This window comes from Equus przewalskii, chromosome 19 (genome assembly GCF_037783145.1).
Source record: "Equus przewalskii isolate Varuska chromosome 19, EquPr2, whole genome shotgun sequence".
NCBI classification, from domain to species: Eukaryota; Metazoa; Chordata; class Mammalia; order Perissodactyla; family Equidae; genus Equus; species Equus przewalskii.
The window spans coordinates 38133728-38155215 of NC_091849.1; the positions used below are offsets into that span (position 1 = coordinate 38133728).

Genomic DNA, 21488 nt, shown 5'->3' on the forward strand with positions numbered 1-21488 from the left:
CTGTGAGTCAGCACAAAATGGAGTTTGTGTGTCCTTGTGATTAATACACAGGATGACATGTGCTCTCTAAGGCTGTGCACTGAGTGTTACAGATTCACCTGGGAAGGGGAACAGGTTCACATTTACAAATTAAAGGGCCAGGTTTGTGTTAATACTCCTGCATCAATTAAATTGCTCTTCCCTTGAACTGAACTGCTACCCTAGGATGAATTTTCCACAGAATCCAGAGTAGTAGACTGAAATACCAGGGTAGAGTAGGGAATGAAGGTCAGTGGGAACCTGTGTGATTATGTTCACTTCTTCATTATCTGTACTCAGCTCATTTGTGATCACGAGTTACAGCAGTTTTAGTTCCAGAAGAGCATCTAATGCCATCTTGGACATTTCTGGGTTGCCTCTCAGAGTGAACTCAGCGAATACAGGCTCATATTAATAATGGCAATAGAAAGGCATAATTAGGAAAGTAAACCTGCTACTGCAAAAAAATGGAATATACTCAAAGTCAAACAGTAATGGTTTTTAGACTGTGCTTGCCGTACCCCTGTTCACCTGGATAATTGGAAGTAGACTGTGGTGGTGCTGGTCCTCTCCAGGAGTGGGGTGAGCAGCACAGTCACTAGCATTTAATATTCTTTTATTGCTAGAAGTAATTTTCTTCTGTTTTTAATGGAGTCATATGTTGGCTCAAATTATTTATTAGTTCAGTCTTCTTACTAATCTTTGTTGAGTTCCAGAGGAACAGCAGGGAATAAAACTGACAAAGTCCCTGACCACATGATACTTTTATTCTTTGGGAGAGAGATGTAGTAAACAAGGGAAAGATAAACAAGATAGTTTCTGATAGGACTAAGTGCCATGATGTGATAGAATGGCAGAGAATGAGGAGAGCAAAGAGGGGGCTACAAACAGGGATGGGAGGCGTTGGTCTGGGAGGTGGTGAAAGCTGAGCTGAGACATGAAAGCTGGGAGAGCCAGCCCTTCAGAGAGCTAGGAGAAAAGTGTCCTAGACAGAACAAGGGCCCTGGAGGCGGGAACAAATTTGGCATGTCTGAGGACCAGAAAGGTGGCCAGTGTGGTTGGAGTACAGTGCTGAGGAGAGCGGAGAGGCAGGCGGGGACCAGATGGGGGCCCGTAGGGCTTTGTGAGGGGTTAGAATTTTAGTCTACAAGTAGTGGGAAAGCATTGAAGGGTTTTAAGAAAAGGAATGACATGATCTGGTGTACATTTTTAAAATATCCCTCTGGGAGATACATGTACACATAAGTGCTGTGTATGCATAGCCTCTCAAGAATACGTAAGACTGGTAGTCATGGTTGCTTTGCCTCTAGGGAGGGTAACAGAGAATGGAATGGGGGACTGACTTTTTGCTGAATATTATTTTATACAAATTGGATTTTTATTATATTCATGTATTACCTGTTTAAAGAAGAGTTAATTACCAAATGTAAAACAAGTACGTCTCTGGTCCCCCATCCCCCCCCAAAAAAAGGTATCCCTCTAACTGCTGTGAAGGAGAAGCCTTGGAGGGCAGCAAAGGCAGAAGCAGGGCAACTGTTTGTGGGCTGTAGCAAGCTATGGTGGAGGCTTGGCCTCATTGCATCCAGCTCTGCTGGCCTTCTTTCTGCTCCATCAGCATGCTGAGCTCATTCCTGCAACAGGCTCTTTGCTTGAGATGGAGAGAAGCAGGGTCGATCCAGGACATCATTTAGAGGTAAATCCAAGAAGACTGCTGATAAAGTTGATATGAGGAGTAGGGGAAAGAGAGGACTCAAGAATGAGGCCTGGGTTTGGCTTGAGCAACTAGGTGGATACGGTGCCATTGAGGAGGGAAGGTAAGGAGATGAGCTGATGCAGAAGTCAAGAGGTTTAGAGTTCTGTTCTGAATATGTTACAGTTGAGATTCCTATTAGCCAATGTAGTATGGAAGTGTATGTCAAGTAGGCAGTTGAATATAGGAGTTTGGAGTTTAGGGGAAGAATTTGTGGATGGAAATATAAATTTAAGAAGTATCAATATTTAGATTATTCTTAAAGCCTTGGGTTTGGATGAGGCTACTTAAAGGAGAGGATGAAGAAGGAGAAAATGCAGGAGGACTGGGTTCTATGGGAGTTTTCAGAAGGGAAGTCAGTAACTGATTCCAAGGAACAGCAGCCAGTAAAGTGGGAAGAAAATTAGGAGTGTGGCATCACAGAAGATGAGAGGAAAGTACTTCAAGAAAGGGAAAAGTAGACAAATGATGCCAGGAGGTTAGGTTGAGGATATTGAATTTGACCACTTGAGCTCTTGACCTTTGCTTGTCTCCTGAGGTTCAGAGAACACAGTCTGTTTGTAGCTAACCTCTCATTCATTCACTCATTCCAAATATTTTGCATGAACCAAGCACTCTTCTAGGCATAGGGGATATGTAACAAATTACAGAAGCATGGTCCTTGGTTTCATGATATCTAGTCAGGGAAACAAGTTAAATGAAAAATAACACAAATGACCCTGAAATTATAATCATGACTAGTGATTGAAGAAGTCCAAGGCACCATGAAAACTTATAATGGGTTCCCAGAGGAGTCTGAGGGTCTAGGAAGGTCTTCCTGGGGAAGAGCCATTGAATTGAGGCCTGAAGGAGCAAGAATTTAGCTGGAGGTCAGTACGTCTAGAACATAGAGTACGAGGGGGTGCATGGCACACGGGGAGCAAAAGAGGCAGCAGGGCCGAGAGCGTGCTAAGACGGTGGAGCTTATTGTAATTCATGGGAAACCACTAAAGGGTTTCACTAAAATAGCGCAGTTGTCCCAGATGGGAGTGGGATGTATGGAATCATTTTGGCTGCTGTGAGGAGGATGGATTTGATGTGGGCAACCACCTAGAGGAGCCTTGGCAAGAGATACTGGTGGCTTTGACTAGGTGGTGGCAGTAGAGATGGAAAAAAGAGAATGGATTTGATTTTGGGAGATAGGACTTGGTAATTGAATGTGAAGAATGAAGAAGATGCCAGTGATGACTCCAGGTTTGTGTCATGAGCCACTGGCTGCATGGTGGTCCCATTCTCTTAGAATGGGGCACACTGAAGGAGGAGCAGGTTTGTGGGGAAGTAGAAAATGTTCCATTTTGGACATCTTAAATTTGAGATCTCCAAGATGCCAAGTAGATGATTGGATACAAAGACCTGGAGCTCCAAAGAGAGGTCTGGGGCACAGAGAGAAATTTCAGAGGTGTTAGCATATAGTTAGAATTTTAAGCCTTGAGAGAGAGAGTGTAGGGTGAGACAAAAAGAGGGTCCAGCTGTAAATAATTCTGATATTTAAAGGACAGTAGATTATGAGCTACCAGAGAAGGAAAACAAGGAGTATGTCACAGAGGCCTGGGGGAGTGTGGGCTGTTCCAGATGTGTCAGTGACAACTGAAAAGGGCCCTTGGATTTAACAAGGTTCAGGGTCCATTCATGGTGTGTTTTTATACCAGACTGTAACCATTGGTGAAATCCTCGTATCTGAGCCCCCTCTCCATCCACTCCCCAAGTGACTGGAGCTGGACTATGAGGTCAGCACATCCTGCCCATGCAGGCAGGAAGTCTCGAGAATCTTGGAGAGGGCTGTCCATTTGGTGGGGGTTTAAACTATATATAGTCCATACTCTGACTTCAGATTTGAATTCTTGTCTGTGGCTGAGACATTCTACCACTGAATAAGCCTCTTTCTCTCCAGGGGAGATAGGTTTGAAAAAACTAACTTTAAACATGCAGAATCAAGAAGCCAGCTTCTCTGGCCCTGCAGGCATCTTGCCCCCCACCACCCCGAACGTAACAGTGAACAGCAGATGTTGTAGGACTTGTGACTTTAATGCTAAAATTTTGTGAATATAGAGAGAAGTATGCTTACACTCTTGAGCTCCTCAGAATGACCTTTTTGAGTTATCATGGTGAAAACAAGCATGCAGAGAGACTTTTCATTCTTAAAAGAAGCACATAAAACAAAAGTGCACGTGATGCTGGCAGAGTTTGGGCAAAAACAGATTGTTTGCAGAGTGTCTACAGCCCATTCCTTTCTCTCGTTCATCCTTTCACTGCAGCTCCCAGACAGTCTCAGGGAAGCAGACATGGCGCTCTTCCGACACACGGTCAGTGCGTGACCAAACTTGGAAACGCGCAGGCTCTGCCTCTGCTTATGAGAAGCTTGCAGAATTCTCAACCATACCTGTGGAGGAGCCCCCACAGGAGCAGAGAAGCTGCTCTCTGCTGTCCTTGGAAAGTTTCCGTGTCCCTTTCATGGTGTCCCTAACCACTGAGTGCTTTCCAGGCTGCCTTGTGTAGTCTTCATATATTTAAATCAGGTTTCTCTGAAATTTGCATATCGTCAACAGAAATCTTTACTGAGCTTGTCACTTACCATGCATTTATAGTCTGTATAAAGAGGCTTCTGGAGAGGGACAGAGGAAACTTCTGCATCACATGTTTGGAAGAAGATTTCCACATTTATTTTCCTTTGTCAGTAGCACTTTCTCAAGGGAGAAGGGAGCCAGAGTCGAGACTGTGAGGTAAAAGAGGGAGGAGCAGAAAGAGAGCTGTGTTCCTAGGGGAGGAGGGAGCAGGGGAGGAGGGGCTCCCAGCCTTGAAGCCAAGTGTGTTAGTTGTACTGTGTAAGGTGCGAGAGATGACAAGAGCTGAAAGAGCCGTCCCAGTAACAGCCAACCTTCCTGGGGCCAGTGCTGGGGGCTTCACATGCACCAGCTGCTTTAGTGCCCATAACAACCCGATTTTGTAAGGTGACACAGTGAGGCTCTGAAAGGTTAAATGGCTTACCCACTGCCACACAACTGTCAAAGCAGTGCAGCTGCAACTCGAATCCAGTACTTGGGGTCCAAAGCACAAGCTCCTCATTAGATTATCCAGAAAGAGCCCTTGAGGTTCACCTGTTAAGGGACTTGCCATAGCAGCAGGGCTGGGACTAAGCCGTGGGTCTCTCCAAGCTCCAGTCTGTTGTCTTTGCACTCCCCTACAACCCCAGCATGTGGATGAAAGGCCAGCAGAGAAAGATAGGGAAAGTGTCCCTTCCTTTTCCATGTGTTGTTTTGGAGAGAGACACATGGCATTTATAGTCTGATAGCCCATGAAGGCATTGCCACTTGGACATTCTGTGACTTGGATGAACTAGCTCTTGCCAGTGCAGCCTTTAGAGATGGATGAACAGGCCACAGTTCCCTGGCGAGCCATGAGCTAGGAGCCTGGTGACTGAGTTGCCCTCATGGGCCCAAGCGGGGCCCTTGCAGCTCTTGGGTGGGATGGGTGCAGCCCCATATCTTGCCCCCACTGCAGCTTTGGAGCTGTTTTTCTAGGAGACTTCTCTGTTTGAGAAGATAAAATTTTAAAGGACAAGGAAATGCTAAAAGAGGAGGCCAAACAGATCAGGAACCTGCTGAGAGGAAGATAAGGTCACCCAAAAAACAGAAGTTTTCCTGCTAGTACCTCACTGTTCTTCAGAGGCTCCTAGAGAGGCTGGAGGGGGCATGGGGAACGGAGAGGAAGCCAGGAGTGCAGGCACCTTCTAGGGTTTTTCAGATCCTAAAAACTGTCCCAGGTACCAAGAGACTAATTCTGCTTGCTTTCAGCTACCGAAATGAAAGATTGTTTGAAAGAGCAAGTCATCATTCCTGTGGCAAAAACTGCATTGAGCCATTTTCTCTTGGTTTTTAAATATATGTTCATCTCTAGAGAAGGCAGCCTAGCATAATGTGAGCTTGCAGCCAGCCCCCTTCTCGTGCGCTGGCAGGTTAAAGGGCTTGCTCGGAGGAGGCTTCTCACAAGTCAGTTGATGGCACAGGATCCTTCATGGTGTAGGCACTCCCCCCTCCCCCCCACCAAGTCCCAGCCCACCCCCACCTCCTACCCATGGTAGCAAAAATAGGAATAGGTTTTTCCTAAGTGGAGACAAGAATGAAGGTGGGAAGACTGTTTCTGAATGTCAGGTGAAGTGAGGCTGCCGAGTCCGGTGATAGGAGGCGACATTACTGGAACAGGGCAAACATTCCCCACAGATGAGAGGAAAGAGGTCATTAGAGTTTTTTGCAAGAATGGGGCTGTCTGGAGAGACACCTATAAAGGAGACCAAGAGTGGTAAATTGTTTATACCTTTAAAATGACGTGTGTACAAACTCTCAGGAGCTTCATTAAGCTGGACTGTGACGCAGTTTCGTTTCCCTTTGCTGCTGATGGCTCTCTTAGAGCTGTGTGCCGCGTGCACACGCCTACCTTAGAGTTCGTTGCACAGGACTCCTGTGTCTGTGCCTTCTATCACACTGCGTTTTGTTCTAACATTTAGCTTGTATCTAACTGATATTTTAATTGATTTAGGGAAAAACAGATGATTGCTTCTGTTTTAGAATTATCTCAGGATGTTTTAGTGGTTTTTATTAAATTGTTGAGTAGAGTGGCTCTTCTAAATTGCAAGTTCTCCTTCCCTTTGAAAAACAGACAGACTGATGCTCAGCCTCGTGATTGACTGTGGCTTTGGTTCCACTGCCCTGGGCTTCTGTCCATCTGCCTGTTCTCTCCCCGAGCCCAGCCCAGCCCAGCCGAGCACTGTGTCAGCCACCTCAGTGAGTGGAATCCAGTTCTGTTTCTTGGAGTCTGATGCTTTTCCCTCTGCCGTGCAAAGTCACAGATGGAGGAGAATGTAAAACAGAAACATTCCATTCCTAAAACACCTGCAGCTGCTTTGCCTGTACCATGGCCTAATGAAATAAAATGCATTAAGATCCTTTGGTATGTTTCTGTGCTACAAATTCTGCCTTGGGCATTGGGTCAGTGGATGTGGTGTAATCCAGGGATTGCTGCTGGTGGGAGTATACATGGCTAATGCTTTCCAACAAGCTTTCCTGTAGCCACCTGCTGTTCCCAACATGCACTTACAAATGAACTATGAGGTCAGTTAGCTGTCCTGAGCTTTAAGAAACTTCTGCCTTGCTGGAAAAATCTGATTCTTTTTTCCAACGAGTTTGCCTGGTCCTTTCAAGACACACGGGTCGAGCATATTTATTGTTCTTTTTTAAAAATAGACGCTTTGGATAGCAAGTGGTACTTACTGATGAGTTGAGATTTGGACGGTCCTTTACCTAAGTTTCTGAGGGAAGCTTTGGGAGGTTTTTTTTTTTCTTTCCAAGTAATTTTATTGGGATTATAATGGTATATAACATTGTGTAATTTTGGGTGTACATTATTGTTTATCAATTCCTGAATACACTTCATCGTGCTCACCCTCAGTAGTCCAATTTTTATCCATCACCATACATGTGTACCCCTTTATCTCTTTTGCCCACCTCCCCAACCTGCTTCCCCTCTGGTAACCACTAATCTGTTCTTTTTAGCCATGTACTTGTTATCTCCCACATATGAGTGAAATCGTGCAGTATTTGTCTTTCTCTATCTGGCTTATTTCACTTAACATCATATCCTCAGCATCCATCCATGTTGGTGCAAATGGGACAATTTTGTCTTTTTTATGGCTGAGTAGTATTCCATCGTGTGTATATATATCCCACATCTTTTTTATCCTTTTAACTATAGATGGGCACTTGGATTGCTTCCACATCTTGGCTATTGTGAATAGTGCTGCAGTGAACATAGCGGTGCATGTGTCTCTTTGGATCATTGATTTCAAGTTCTTTGGATAGGGAGGTCTTGAATAGGTGGTTTTCTGGAGCCCATGTGCATTTGTAGGAACAGTCTCTGATTTTTCTGCTAACTAGACACACCTTCCTGGGTCTCATCGCCAGGCTGCAGCCAGCACAGGCTGGGAGGGCTGGTGGGCAGGCGCACCAGGTCAGATGTGTCTGTGCACAGGCAGCACGTACACACATACTACTACCTCGGGCTGCATGCCAGCAGATCATTTTACAGTGCCTCGTTCCCTAAGGCTTGTCAGTATTTTTAGGTTCTGTTTGAACCTTTGACAATTTGAAATTCAAATGAGCAAGAAAATGTAAAACATTTCTTGAAAGTGAGGTATAAACACTTGAGCAGCTGGAGCTGAGGCCCTGGTCTGTGGCTTTACTAAAACGACCACTTTAGGGGAGCCTCCAAGTGGGAGAATCTGCAAGAAAACAAATGTTTAATTAAAGTCCAGAAGTATCTGGAGCTGCCCAGTTTTGCCAACTTTCAGTGGTGCCTTTTACTCCAAGATAAAGCCGAGAAGCAACATTTCTGTCTGGCAGGAATTGAGTAAAAATGTCATGGGCTCAGACTTTGAATGTGAATTTTGTCATTGCTTTCTTTGTCTCTCTTAGGAAATTCCATGGAAATAGACAGTTCCAACACCTGCTCTATTCTTACAGTTTGGAGGAAGTGCTGGGCTGGGGGGCCCGGAGCCTCAGCCCAGGGTAAAGGCTGCACTCCCTGCCATGTGTGAGGTGGGCTCCCGCCCTTGGCCATCCAGCTCCTCTTCTGCCCATCTTCCCCACACCCTAATACAGTAGCCATTCCCCGTGGCCTGTGGGTGCAGGGAGCAGTGTAGGGAAGGGAACTAGCAGATGAGGCCAGTTATCTGGTTCAGCTGCCCGCAGGGCCCTTCCCGCTAGCGCTACTGAGGTGGAGAACCCAAGCCCTGTCTCCTCAGGCCCTGGGTGAAGCCGCGGAGTGTTCCTCTTGGGTAGTGATACTCAGAGGTTTTTGTAAATGAGTGAGTGAAACAGGAAATATTGTTGCAACTTTCATAGCACATAGAACAAGGTGTTGGCTATGTCATCTTTGCCTAATGATGGCATTTGTGCATATTGTCCTTGATCATGTGTGTTTAGTCTCAAAATACCTGCCCTCCCTCCTTGTGTAAGCAGAGGTGAGGTTTAGCTGTGGGTGAGGGCATCTAAATGAGTTGTATGACTTTCAGATGTTAGCTTTAAAAGCTGAAGGGTCAGGGCAGAAGTATGGTTTCCACCAAATGAACATTTTTAGAAACCTGCATGTCAGACCTTTATGAGTTTGGAAGAATGAATCTCCTTTCGTTTTCTACTGGGAATGTGTTTTAGGACCGTTAGGTATTAAGGCATCTTCAGGTCTGTGTGGCATATGGCTCATTCGGACCACAGGCCCCAGGTCTACATCAAGAGGTCCTAGGCTAGATGTGCTCATTTATACCCATGAGTGGCATCCGTCGAAATGCCTGTCCTCCCAGAAGCATCCCCCCAGGCCTCTCTATTCCATGTGAGTGACCTGAATGCTGCCTTCTGCGTCTCCCATTCATCGGGGCTTCTTTCAGGACGGAGGGTTGGCTAGGTCTTGAGTTGTCTTTTTTTGCCTTATGCTATAGTAATCTTATGTCTCTGATAGTGACAGAGTCAGGGAAGCTCCTCCCATCTCTTGCTGTCCACAGCCACAGGCTTGGGCAGGGCCCTGGAGGAGTCCTGCGTGGTTCAGCCACTGTGGCTGTCTGGCCAGGCATCCTCTTCCTCCCCTCCTGATGCTGCCTACTTATTTGAAGAAGAGTTTTTCGAGCTCAGGTTGTAGCTGCTGGAGATCCTCTGGAGACTTTCCAGCCCAGTGGGCAAGGGGCTGCTTGGTATCACGTGTGGTGGTCAGGCCTCCTCACTAGTGCCTCCTCTCCTCTTCCCATGCCCAGGCTGGCATGTCAGAAGCCAGGTGGTGGCAGTCGGAGAGGGGCATGAAAGGGTGGGCCATGGAACAAAGCGCTTTGAGAGCTGCCTCTTCACCCTCCCTTTTTAATCAAGGGCTCATCCCAAATTGCTCTTCAATGCCAGCAAGCAAGGAAATGCCCACACAAGGTCTTGAGCATTTGTGCAGATTTACTGAAATCAACTCAGGAGCTCTGCGGCTTCCTCCTAGGCCAGTATTTCATGGAAAGCCAGTAATCCCGGGCTCCAAGGAGTAGGACAGCTAGTCATGTGACATAGCAGGGGAAGGGCTGAGGTTCAATCACATTTAGCAGACAGATCATATTTTCAAAAACTTTTGCTGTGGGTGTTTTCCTCTCTTTGGGGGGTCAACATCCTTTTAATCATACTCACCTACCCCTATCCCTACTTATTCCTCCAAAGCACTGGTATACAGCTTTTGTAAGCAAACGTATATTGAAATTGTTTTTAAAACTACAGGATGCTGAACTGTGGGGCCATAAGGAGAGTGTGTTTATGGATTGTATGTATGTGAATGAGAGAGTGAATTTGACTTTTATATGTAACTTTTAAAATCAGGAAAAAAAGACTTGCATAATACCCAGGGTGATAACACGCAAGCCCGTGTTGCGGCTCAGCTGATCAGTCAGTCTCCTTGGTGCTTTCCTCCTTCCGGACACTGCCTTGTTTGACCTTCTCTGGAAAGGCCCTGACTGGTTTCTAATAAATGGCACATGGAGGATGGCCTAGCCAAAATGGAGGCTGTAAGTTCCCTTGTGCTTTAAAACTGTTCATAACTGAAATTAAGAACAATCACCTTCCCCCAGCCTGAACTCCTCTCTCCATCCCCAGTTTGGTCTCCAGAATTCAGTAAGAGAGTAATTGAAAGCTCATGACACTTGCGATGGTTTCTGGAAACATATCTGCAGGTACCAAGAGAAGAGGATAAAGATTTGTCCCACCTATCAGTCATTCCTACCGTCCCCCACCCCCCATATCCAGAGCAGCCCACTACTGACTACTGACACTGAAATGCATTTAGCCAATTGGGACGGTTCCAGCATGTAACTTCCTCTTGATGCGTGATCCTGACAGGAGAAGGATTGAGCTTAATTTATGCTATCTAATAACCTCAGTGCAGCAATTTGGGAAGTTAGCCTTCCAAAATTTCCCCCAGACTTTCCCCCAGTGAATTACAATGCCATATATACTAATTGATATCAGCACCACTCCCAAAATTTAGCTGCTGTTCAGTGGCTCTCACCTTTCAAAAATGAAAGCCAAGTGTCAAGGTGTGTCTAACAGAGGTACACAGAACTTGGGTAGAGAAGGCATGTGTTTTTGGCTGGGTGGAGAATCCTTGGGTGGGTAGAGAGGATATTGGGGAGTGTCTGTGGTTGTCACGCTCTGTGTCCTTTTCCAGAGAGAGCCTAGGGCTCTCAATCCACTGGATTGGCTGTCCACCAGCTGGCAGAAGGCAAGCTGAGCAAAATTGTGGGGGGCGTAATGAGGATAAGGCTGGAGCCGCTCTCCTCCATCCCAGTCTGCCTTTGACTAATGAGGTATTAGGTTGAGCCAAGGCTGAGTTAATTTCAGGGGTAATCCATTTCCTGCTACTTTTATTCAGCCAGTTCCATTCATCAGAAGGAGAGAAGAACCCCTGGGACCTTATCTTGCATCATCCCAATATCCTGGAGGAAGGGAAGGGAAGGGGCAGCAGGGGTCTTCCTGCCCTTATTATGGATGCTGAGGGTATGGAAATATGTCAGGACTTGGTGACAAAAATGTCTATGGACACTTCCTGCCACCATACTTCAGGTGCCCCACCCCAGGCCCCCATTTGGCAGCAGGTTCTCCCACACCAGGTGGACTTGGCTCCAAAAAGATGATTGTGTTTGTTAGATGGAGGATGCATACTGAGGCCATCCACGCTTCTGCTGTGAAATCCTTTAGGAGAAAGACAACTGGTATCCAATATCTTCGAGTAATGAACTTATCAGTAAATATAACACATGAGCTCATTAATCTTATCTTTGCTTTTTGACCAAGTGGGAGCTCGGCTTCTCAGGAGACAAAAATTTCATCTCTGTTCTTTTCCTTAAACCCAATCCCAATTTAGAGTCAAGCATATTGCCCTGCTCTCTCTGGGAAGCAGTTAATAATGTGTTTTCTCACACAATGGATGGTCCAGGCTCAGCCTGGTCACTGAGGTCCCTGAGCCATGTGCACGTGCCCATACACAGCATGAGCGCAAGGCATCACAGCAGGGCTGTGCGTGTCAGCTGAGGAGTATTCTCTGGGTGAACTTAATCTTAAAAGTTAAGTCTGTTGAAACTGCTGTCTATCCTGGCTACTTAGACCTTCCTTCAACTTCTGCTAGTCTAAAATGACTGCCTCCACACCTCATCTCTGAAATGAAAAGAGATTGAGGATGTGGGAGATGGATGAATGACAGTTTGCAAGGAGTGGCTGTCCATTCACCTTGGCCGCTGCGATCTAGGCTAAAAAGAAAGAAATCTCTGAGAAGAGAGGCCATTTGCTTGGAGAATGAGTAAAGAGAGCATTGCCCTGGCAGGGCTACTGTGAGATGCCTGTGCCAGGTGCACAAGGAAAGGAGGTTTAAGAAAGGATTCAGATTCACTTACAGGTTGGTCCTGTGGACCTGGTTTAGGTCCGTGGGGCCTGGAGGTGTGGCCAGATACAACTGATGTGATGAGTTGGTGGCAGGGAGCCAGCTAGCACTGGTAGGTTTCTCCCAGTCCAGATCTTCTTCCCCCTCTCCCTGAAAGAGGGGGCCAGATAGACCCAGAGGACTTCAGTGTCTGCCCCCCAGACACACATCCACACACCCATTAGCATTCCTAGAAATTGACCAGAAAGGGAGAGGGAATGGGCCACATCCTGATGCAGCTCTGTGTTCCCTTTGTCCTCTGAGCCTCTCTGCTGACTCCCCAAGGGCCTCCTCTCAGTGTTTCCTACCAGGGGGGCTTCATCTGTACCATCTCCCTGCTCTGTGGTCCTCTCCTCAGTCCTTTGTCCTACCAGCCTCACCAGTGTCTCCCTTGGACTTCTCTGCTCCAGAAAGAGAGGACCAGCTCTGCAGCCTCCTCCACTTCTGGGAGGGTAGAGCAAGTGGGAAGCCCTGAGTGTTGGGACCTCTGTGTCTTACCCACCAGGTGGAGTTAGAAGCATCAGGCTCCTTTGAGATGGTGACTAGAGCTCAACATTTCTGTTTTTCCTCTATTTATATGTAATACCTTTTCCAGCACTTGAAATAATCCAGTGTCCCTTGAGATTCCCTGCTCACTTGTAGGTTGGGGTTTGATCACTTCCACCCCACCCCCACCCCCAAACCCTAGCCGTACTGGAGGTAGAATGTAATTTAAGCCATAATCACTTCTGTTCCCTCTCTGCCCCCTAGAAATGGTAGGTGTCCTGTGGTGGATATTACAGTTTGCCGAAGCCAGGGAAAGTGCTGAACTGGCAGCTCTGTGCTCTCCCACCTGCATGGTGGCTGAGAGGGAAGGGGCTCAGGGCCCACTCATTTCCTCGGGAAGGGGTGTGTCTCACTGCAGCAGTCGCCTTTGGGGTTTCACCTTCAGGGTCCAGGCAGGAGCAGCACTGAATGCAGATGCAGCCGCCCTTGGCAGTGGTCATGCCCCTTGGAGACTGATTTGAGGAGGCGGTCTGGAGTGTGAAGAGCTGGCTCTCTTGTTAAAGGGTGAGGGGACATCGTAATAAACTCTCTTCAGCAGCAGGAGCCCCTGCTGTGGCCATTGTTCACTCACTGAGATGCCTTTCCCGTCTTCTGGACCAGAGCGACAGCTGGGCTCTTTGGGCATTTGGAGGCCACCTTAACAGTCTGTTTTCTCTGCTTCTCCCCGCTACTGCAGGTTACGTGTTCTGTATGTTACATCGCCTCCCCGAGCAGCATGACTGTACATTTGACCACATGGGCCGCGGCCGAGAGGAAGCCATCATGAAAATGGTGAAACTGGACCGGAAAGTGGGGCGCTCCTGCCAGCGCATCGGGGAGGGGTGCTCCTGAAGGCCAGGCACGGCCACCACATGACGCTGTTCTTAGTTCACTAATGTTAGCCTTATTTAGGACAAAGTCAGCCAGACACCTTGTACTGGGCACGCGTCAGACTACAGCCAGTCCGTTTCCTTTCTTTAGCCAGCCATCCTGGTACTGTAGTTTAGGGATTGATGGTGGTTGAAATTGATTTCTGGCTGGTTACTAAGGTGCCTGCTAGCCATTGTATAAAATTAAAACATGAAGAATATTTTTTTTGAGCATGGCTAGTGGATTTAAAACAACACATACCTGTCACTGCTGGAGTCAAACTTATAAAAGCCTTAAGTGGAAAGTGTTCCAGACGGAGACTCTGAGTTAATAGAGGAGTAGAAGCTGGTGTTAAAGTTCCCACGACGCACATGGCTTTGCCAGAAACTCTGGTTAATGTTCAGCCTTTCACCTCTTCACTTATCCTTAGTCCCAGTAGCCAGGATCCCTGATGGCCACGCGTGCCTGGGCCACAGGAGGCTGCTGAGATTGGCCACATGGCTGGGCTGGGTGGTGGCCTTGCTCTCCCACAGAGCTGGAAATGGGGGTGGGGGGCAGGTTCTCATGAAAATTTTTTATCTGACTTGCTATGAAAAAACTCTCTCATCACGCGAGAAGAGAAACGGTAACCTCACTTTGAAAATTAGCTCCACTCAAGACTAGTCCACGAAGGAGACCCACCTTTTCTACACAGGACCCATGGTTGTGAGAAGTCACCGGGGCACACCCCGACTCCACTGGCTCTGGTTTGCCATTTGCCAAGTGCAGGGATCTGGCAGTTGATCAAATAAGGCTAATTGCAGCACAGCAGCTGCGGTGGGGTCTACAAACTGGCCTCTGCAGCTAGATTTCTATATTGGGAGTTTTTTAAAAGATGTTTCATAGCTGACAGGAATCAGTAGAAGTCCTGGGGAGCACCTGGGGAAGCTGCTGCCTTTCCAGCAGGAGCCTGCTCAGCCCCTCTCCCTCTAGGGGCCAAAAGGATGGTGCCGTGGTCTCACCTCCCGTGTCTGTGCGCCCCCTAGTCCAAGGATAACCAGTCCACATCTACCACACAGCCAGTTTAGTAAGGGCAGGCAGCGTATGCCACAGGGACTGCGGGTTTGAGCTGTCTAGAACAGTGGTTCGTGGCCGTGGCCCAGCTCTGAGAGAAGCATTTTCTCTGGCGGGTGGGGGTGGGAGGGCATATTTCTCAGCCTGTGCCTCTTCTCTTGGGCAGAGAGGAGTTCAGTGGCTGCAGTAGCTCAGGCCAGGTGGGGAGGGGTGAGGATGGGCCTACTTGCCTGTGTTAGGAAGTAAATCATCACCAGTCGGGGGGGTGGAGTCAGTAAACAGGACTAAGATTCCCTTGAAAGCCTGAGCAGGGGTGAGTGGCCCCAAGCTCCTGTCTCATCCAGGTCAGTGAGAGTCGGAGGCTCCTGCAGGGGCAGTTTGAGTCTGCCCACACATGGGGTACTGGAATAGTTTAACCCAGCAACTTTCCCTTTCATACCACAGCAAACGTTCAGCTCTGTCTGCAAATTAACAGCTAAACACCTGCAACTACAAATATTTTTTGATCTGAAGTACTGAAATAGGAAATCATGCTCTTCCCAACCTCTTCCTCCCACCCCACCCAAACCAGAGTGGAATCCACTGCAAAATCTCCAGCCTTAATTCTTGCTTCAGGACCCAGACCGGTGTCTTGCTCTAGGGCAGCCCAGGGCAGAGGGGTCAGGTCTGCCCACGTTTACCACTGTTGTCAAGCCACGACCCTCTGGCCAGTGCATGGCCATCCTCAGTGAGGCAGCCCCACCTAGGCCCCCTGCCAAGCTCTGATCTCGAAGAGGCCATCCACACGCCCTTCAGGCCCTCCTCAGGTCCCATCGGCTGCTGCTGTGGCAGCGATGGGGAGCCCGGCGGCACACAGGGCTCGCAGCCCATGTTCACTTCCTGATGGTAGAGCTGGGGTGGGGGGAAAGGGCTTGTTCCCCTGCAGTATCTGTTCTGTGAAGTTTGTTAAATGTAAGGAAAGCTTAAATTCTTGTATCTTTAAAAGAGAAAATCTTATTTAACCCTTTTGTGTTCTAGATTTACTTACACACATAGCCTAGAGCTCAGTTTTAGTTTTAACATTGTGAAAATATTAAAAGAATCTTGTAACTTTATTCTTTTTTCTCCTGCTGAAAAAAAATTAAACCAATCGTATGAAAGTTTGAATTTCTCTGTTTCGCCGGTTCTCCTGAGTGCCACCTGGATAACCGGAAAAATAGTAAAAAGTCTCCCTGGCCACAAGAGATGGGGGGATCTTGTGTGCGGAGAGTCTGCATTGTCTGAGGGTCATGTGTCCAGTAAGTGTCCAGCCAAAACAGCTGTTCCCCTGGTTTCTATTGGGTGGTTCTGCTTTGGGAGGCCACGGGGCCTGGCACTGGGGTGAAGGTGTCTACTGAGTCAAGCCTCTGCTGGCACAAGGAGGTTGCAGATCTAGGGAGATGGGAAGAAATGAGTACCTGCCCTGAGGACCTCACAGGTGTGCCTGGGTTCTAGGTGGGAGGGGGGCAGCGTCTCCAAGACCCAAACCCCACCCAAAGAAGGGCCTGGAGGATGAAGGATGAATGTTCCCTGAAGGGAGAATCAGAGTGACATATATGCTGTGTGAACTCTTTGGTGTAGAGAATACACTTAATACATCTTAAGATGTTTAAAAACATTTAGTGGGGGTGTGGCAGAGGAGTGGTACCCTTCCTACCACCTTTAAGGCAGAAATATTGACCACACAGTTCTCATGAAGATGATGAAAAATCCTCAGGAAATCAGAAGCGCGTGATGGAGGCTAACAAGCAGATGGGCAAAGAGCACGGGCCTGATGGCCTTGGAACGTGCCGCACCTGGTGAGGTGTGGTGAGACTGTCCGTGCCTTGTGCCTCCCTCTCAGCACCTGCCGATTGATCAGGGAGGCCTTGTTTATGCCTGCAAGAGCCCACAGCAAGAAGAGGATGCAGTGAAAAGAGGAGGAGAGAGCTTCACAGTAGGCAGCAGTGAGGAACAGGAAGCCTCGGGTGGGAGTGGGGCCTGGTCATCAAGGCAGCGGTCAGCCACACACTTAGGGAACTGAGAGCTCTCATGCTCCAGAGAAGGGACGACTCCGGACAGGCACCAGAGCAATAGAAACACCTAAGAAATGTCTGCAGGGGCTTGAGAAAATTTACCTCCTTTGCGGCCATTCTCAAAGCTGACTGAGGGAGGGCTCCAGGAAAAGAGGACTAAGCGGAGAAAGACATGGAGTCCTGGAAACAGGAGAGAGCGCTGTGAAGGGGACTGCACAGGGGAACCCACAGCATCCTGTCCACACTGGGCCTGCGAGGGAGTCTGATGAGTCTGAAACTGTCAACACTTGGTTTACGCATGTGTCACAGGGTCTGGACATGAATCTGAGATAGAAAATTAAGCAAATAAAAATAGACTATTAATGTCAAACAAAAAATATTAACAAAGGAAGAGGACCAAACCATAGACCCTGTGACTCAGCTGTGAAAGATATTTACATACAAATAAGAATGTAAACACATACAAATAATGATGAATGTTGCTCTGGTAAAAATTAATTATGGAACTCTTAAGAGACTGAGCTGGGTGTGTGTATAGTATCGGAGGGCTGGGTTCCCGTTGTCCACGGTAGGAAGTCAACGAATAATGTCTAAAACTGAGAATTCAAGAGGCAACATAAGCATGTAATTTAGAAATGTGGAGGTAAATGCAGAAGAAAAAACTAAAAGTTCAGTGGTTTTCTTTGGAGATGGAGGATAGGAATGCAGTAAAGCTTTATTACGTTTAGCATATATACTACTACCATGACCTACACACACGTATAATGTTGACTTAAAAAAAAGACGAAAGTGATGAGCCCTCACAGGATGTTGGGACTCTGAGTTTTCAGAAACCAGCCTGTCCTAGCACTTCCCAAAAGTGAGTTTTGGGGAGTTCAGGTCCCCAGTGATGCAGAATGGAATACTGGTTTCCTGGTCAGATATGTTTTGAAAGATGCAGGTGGCTGGTGCATCAGAAGGTGCAGTACATGACTTATTTTTACCTTGGGACCTTTTCTTTGTTTTTATTGAGGTCAAAATAGTTTATAACATTGTGAAATTACAGTTGTGCATTATTTGTCAGTCACCATATAAATGTGTCTCTTCACCCTTTGTGTCTACCCCCACCCTCTTCCCCGGTGGTAAACCACTCAGACGTGCTCCTTGTTCAGGACCTTAACCAGCACACTTTGGGACAAGTTGCCCCAGTTCATTGAACACTTCTGTTTTTCTTGAGGAAAAACTTAGGGGTTGATTCTAGCCAGGCCAGCCTGGAGTTTCCAGCTTATATGTGGTGCACTGTCCCAGCGACCCACCACCCCACACACCCAGCTGGGGTTGCTGGCTGCTTCCTAGAACTTCACCTTTCCTTTGGCCTGAATTCTGTTCCCCATGGTTACACGTAAGGGTGTTTCCAATCAATTACTGGAGGGAGTTTGAGATGGATAGTGAGCCAGGAGCGAGAGAGCAGGGTCCTCCCTGGGAGATGCTGCTCCCGCCCTGCTTATGGGCCTGCAGCCGGGCTGGGCAGGCTTCCCCCTAAAAAATAAAACTGACGGGTCACCTTCAAGATTTGCAAGAGAGGGCCGGCCTGGGAAGAGGGGGACAAAGCGGCTGGGCTGCAAGTGGGGAGGTGGGGTGTCTCACAGATTTTGGTGACTAAGCTGTTAGTGAATGAGTTGCTCCCAGGCTGGGGACTCGTGAATGACAGGTGATAAAATACCTTGTTGGGGGGCTGGGCTCAAGGGGTTGGTCCCAGAGCCCTCCTCTTGCTCCACCTCCTCCAGACAGCCCCATCCCGCCCTCCCCCTGGGTGTGGGAAGTGCATAGCTGTTGTGGGGAGGACTGTGGACTTGATGGGGGCCAGGGCTGTGGAAGGCTTTGAGAGCAGGAGGGCCAGAGGATCAGATGTGAAAATTTGCCAGCCCCCTGGGGAGGGAGCACTGGTACGGTCTTTGGAGTCCACAGGCCCAGGCCCACAAGGCAGTGGGAGGAGCTGTGAGGGAGGGAGTCCCAGACTAGGAGGAAAGGGATCTGTTCCATTTGACACAGTGCTCAAAAGGGAAGGGGCAGTGATCAGGACACAGGCCTGAAAAACGGAAGCTCCTGGTCTACACCTTGCGAGCCCTGTCACTGGCACCTTTCATCCCAGAGCCCTGGCTGTGGTGGCCCTCATCACACCTGCTACACGCTCAGCACCATTCCAGGCACTGGGGATACAGTGGTTGCCAAAAATACTGCCTACCTTGTGGGGAACGGGGACAAAATAAGGGAAGTGCAAAGAATATTAGGAGGGGTTAATATCATGCAATACAAAATAAGCTGGAGCCGCGGCGGCGGGGGGAGGTTTAGTAAGTCGAGGGCCTCTGAGATTCTCTCTGAGGCAGGGACCATTGAGGGTTTGAACTGTGGAGAGATGCGGTCTGCCTTGGATTTTGAGGAGACCAGCCTGGAAGGGAGCGAGGGAGGAAGCAGGAGGCCGGGGACGAGGCTACTTGATAATCCAGGCAATAGTTGGCGGTGGTGCCGAGCTCAGGGAGCAGGGAAGGTGGTGAGAAGAGTTGGATTCTGGACTTATTTTGAAGGTAGAGACAATAGGAGTTACAGATTGGATCTGGGTGAGAGAGGTGGGAGTCGTGGGTGACTTCATGGTTTTGGCCTGACCAACTGCAAGGCTGGAGATGATGTTAACAAAGGACTCAGGTAGGAGCAGGATTAGTGGTTGGATTGGAATAGACTGAGCTGAGGTGTAGGCTAAACATCCAGGTGGAAATGTGGAGGAGACACCTGGATATACAGCTCTGGAGCTCAGTGGAGAGGTCCTGGCTAGATGTGCATTTTTGAATCATCAGCATAGAGCTAATACTTAAAGTCCTCAGCCTGGCTGAGGTCACGGAGGGAGGGAGGGAGTAAATAGAGATGGAGGAAAGGAAATGGACCAGGCTTTTGTTAGGGACATCTCAGTGGTATGAGGTTCAGGGACACACAGAGGAACCTGCAAAGGAGACGGAGAAGAAGCTGCCAGCAAGGAAGGAAGAGACCAAGAGAGAGTGGAGTCCTGATGCATTTCAGGGAGAAGGGAGTGGCTGCCTGAGGAGGAGGTGCTCAGGGACCCGGCATCCGGAGACCGGGGGTTGGTCACTGAGTAGGAGAAACTGGGAAGCCTAGCTACGGGAGCCTCCTTTTCAAGGAGTTTTGCTGTAATAGAAGCAGAGAAAAGGGCAGTAGTGGAGCAGGTGTGGGGGAAAGGGAGTTTATTTTTAAATAGGGAGAAATGACTGTGTGTTTTTATGCCAATGAATGAGCCAGGAGAGAGGGAGAAATAGATGATGGAGGAGAAAGGGAACAAGTCCGGAGTGGTGCCTGTGACGAGGCAAGGCGCTCAGGCACAGGCGGGTGGGTGGAAGTGGCAGTGGGAGCTTGTGGCAGTTCTCTGTTGTGTTTTCTCATGGAAATAGGAAGAAGGGTTATCAGGTGGTTGTAAGGTTGGATAAGGAGAGCTGAGGTGGAGTTACAGTGAAATGAGATTTTAGGTGGAGGCCTCTTGCTGAGACCCCTTACAAGTCCCTGCAGTGGGCCTTGGTAACAAGTTCACATGTTCCCAAGGTTTTATAAAAAATTTGCAAGAGCAGGATACTTTAACTGCAGTTGGTTGAAACTGGTCTCTCTTTCCATTCCAAATTCCTTTCCATCACACTTCTTCCTCTGTTAGGTGGTCCTGAGGCCATGTGGGCATTTTGGGGGTTTGGCTGAGGGGAATTCAAGTTGGAGATATATTTAGTTTGGAGTTAGGATATATTTGTGTGGTTTTCAGTCACTTTGTGTGTTTAGTTGGGTTACTGATAGTCATTCTAGGGGTAGGGATGGCATCTGGGAAGACTCCTACTCACAACTCTGCCCATCGCCCGCTGTCATGACTTCAAGGTGCAAGGCCAGGATGGTTGCAATATGAACATGTCCTATAGAACCTGCCACAGGGAGTAGGCAAGTCATGGAGGGGAGACAAGACTTGAAATGTATGCAGCCAGAAGCTAGTCTGTGGAAAATTCTTCCAGTCATCACATATGTGAACTGAAAAGAGGCAGGCTTGATTCTCATCCATGCTTGCTCAAAACAGAAGTTTGCTCTTGTCAGGAATATGCTCGGCAATGTAGCATATACTACTTATAAATGCACCATATTTTTTTCAGTGTAAAAAGTATTAAAGATTAATTTAGGAATTCTTGATGTGTCCTGGACTCTTACAGCTCATACATGAAAGAAACCTGATTACAGTTCTGAAAATTTATGTCTGTGCCAATGGGAGTTTTAAAGATGAAAGAAACTTTTCTAAAGTATCAATAATTCAAAACATTTTTATCAACCACTCTAGAGGAAAGATTGAGGAATCTTTCTATTCTTGCACAATATTATGAAATCATTATTACGTGGAGGGGTGATCAAAGAATACACAGCCAGACAATGAAGGACATAAGTACAGTCACGCGTCACTTAACAATGGGGATACATTTGAGAAATGCATCCTTAGGCGATTTCCTTCTGCGAACGCCATAGAGTGCAGTTACACAAACCCAGATGGTGTAGCCCACTACACACCTAGGTTATCTTGTAGTAATTTTATGGGACTGCCATCGTATACGTGGTCAGTCATTGACCGAAACATCATGTTGCATGTGACTGTGTTATAGACGTGTGTCACAATCACTAAAACTGTTGTGTTGAGTTGCTGGATTTTTTGGTGTTTA

At 47.8% G+C, this 21488-nt stretch overlaps 1 protein-coding gene across 3 annotated transcripts in view; it reads left to right on the forward strand.

The window, feature by feature from the left end:
- Positions 1-15870, forward strand: part of ZFAND3 (zinc finger AN1-type containing 3) — a 311278-nt gene extending 295408 nt beyond the window's left edge. For all 3 annotated transcript variants that reach the window (XM_070586016.1, XM_070586018.1, XM_070586017.1), the window contains one exon: positions 13506-15870. In XM_070586016.1, the coding sequence (XP_070442117.1) occupies positions 13506-13660 (155 nt within the window). In that variant the 3' untranslated portion in view covers positions 13661-15870. The remainder of the gene's footprint in view (positions 1-13505) is intronic.
- Positions 15871-21488: the final 5618 nt, after the last annotated feature.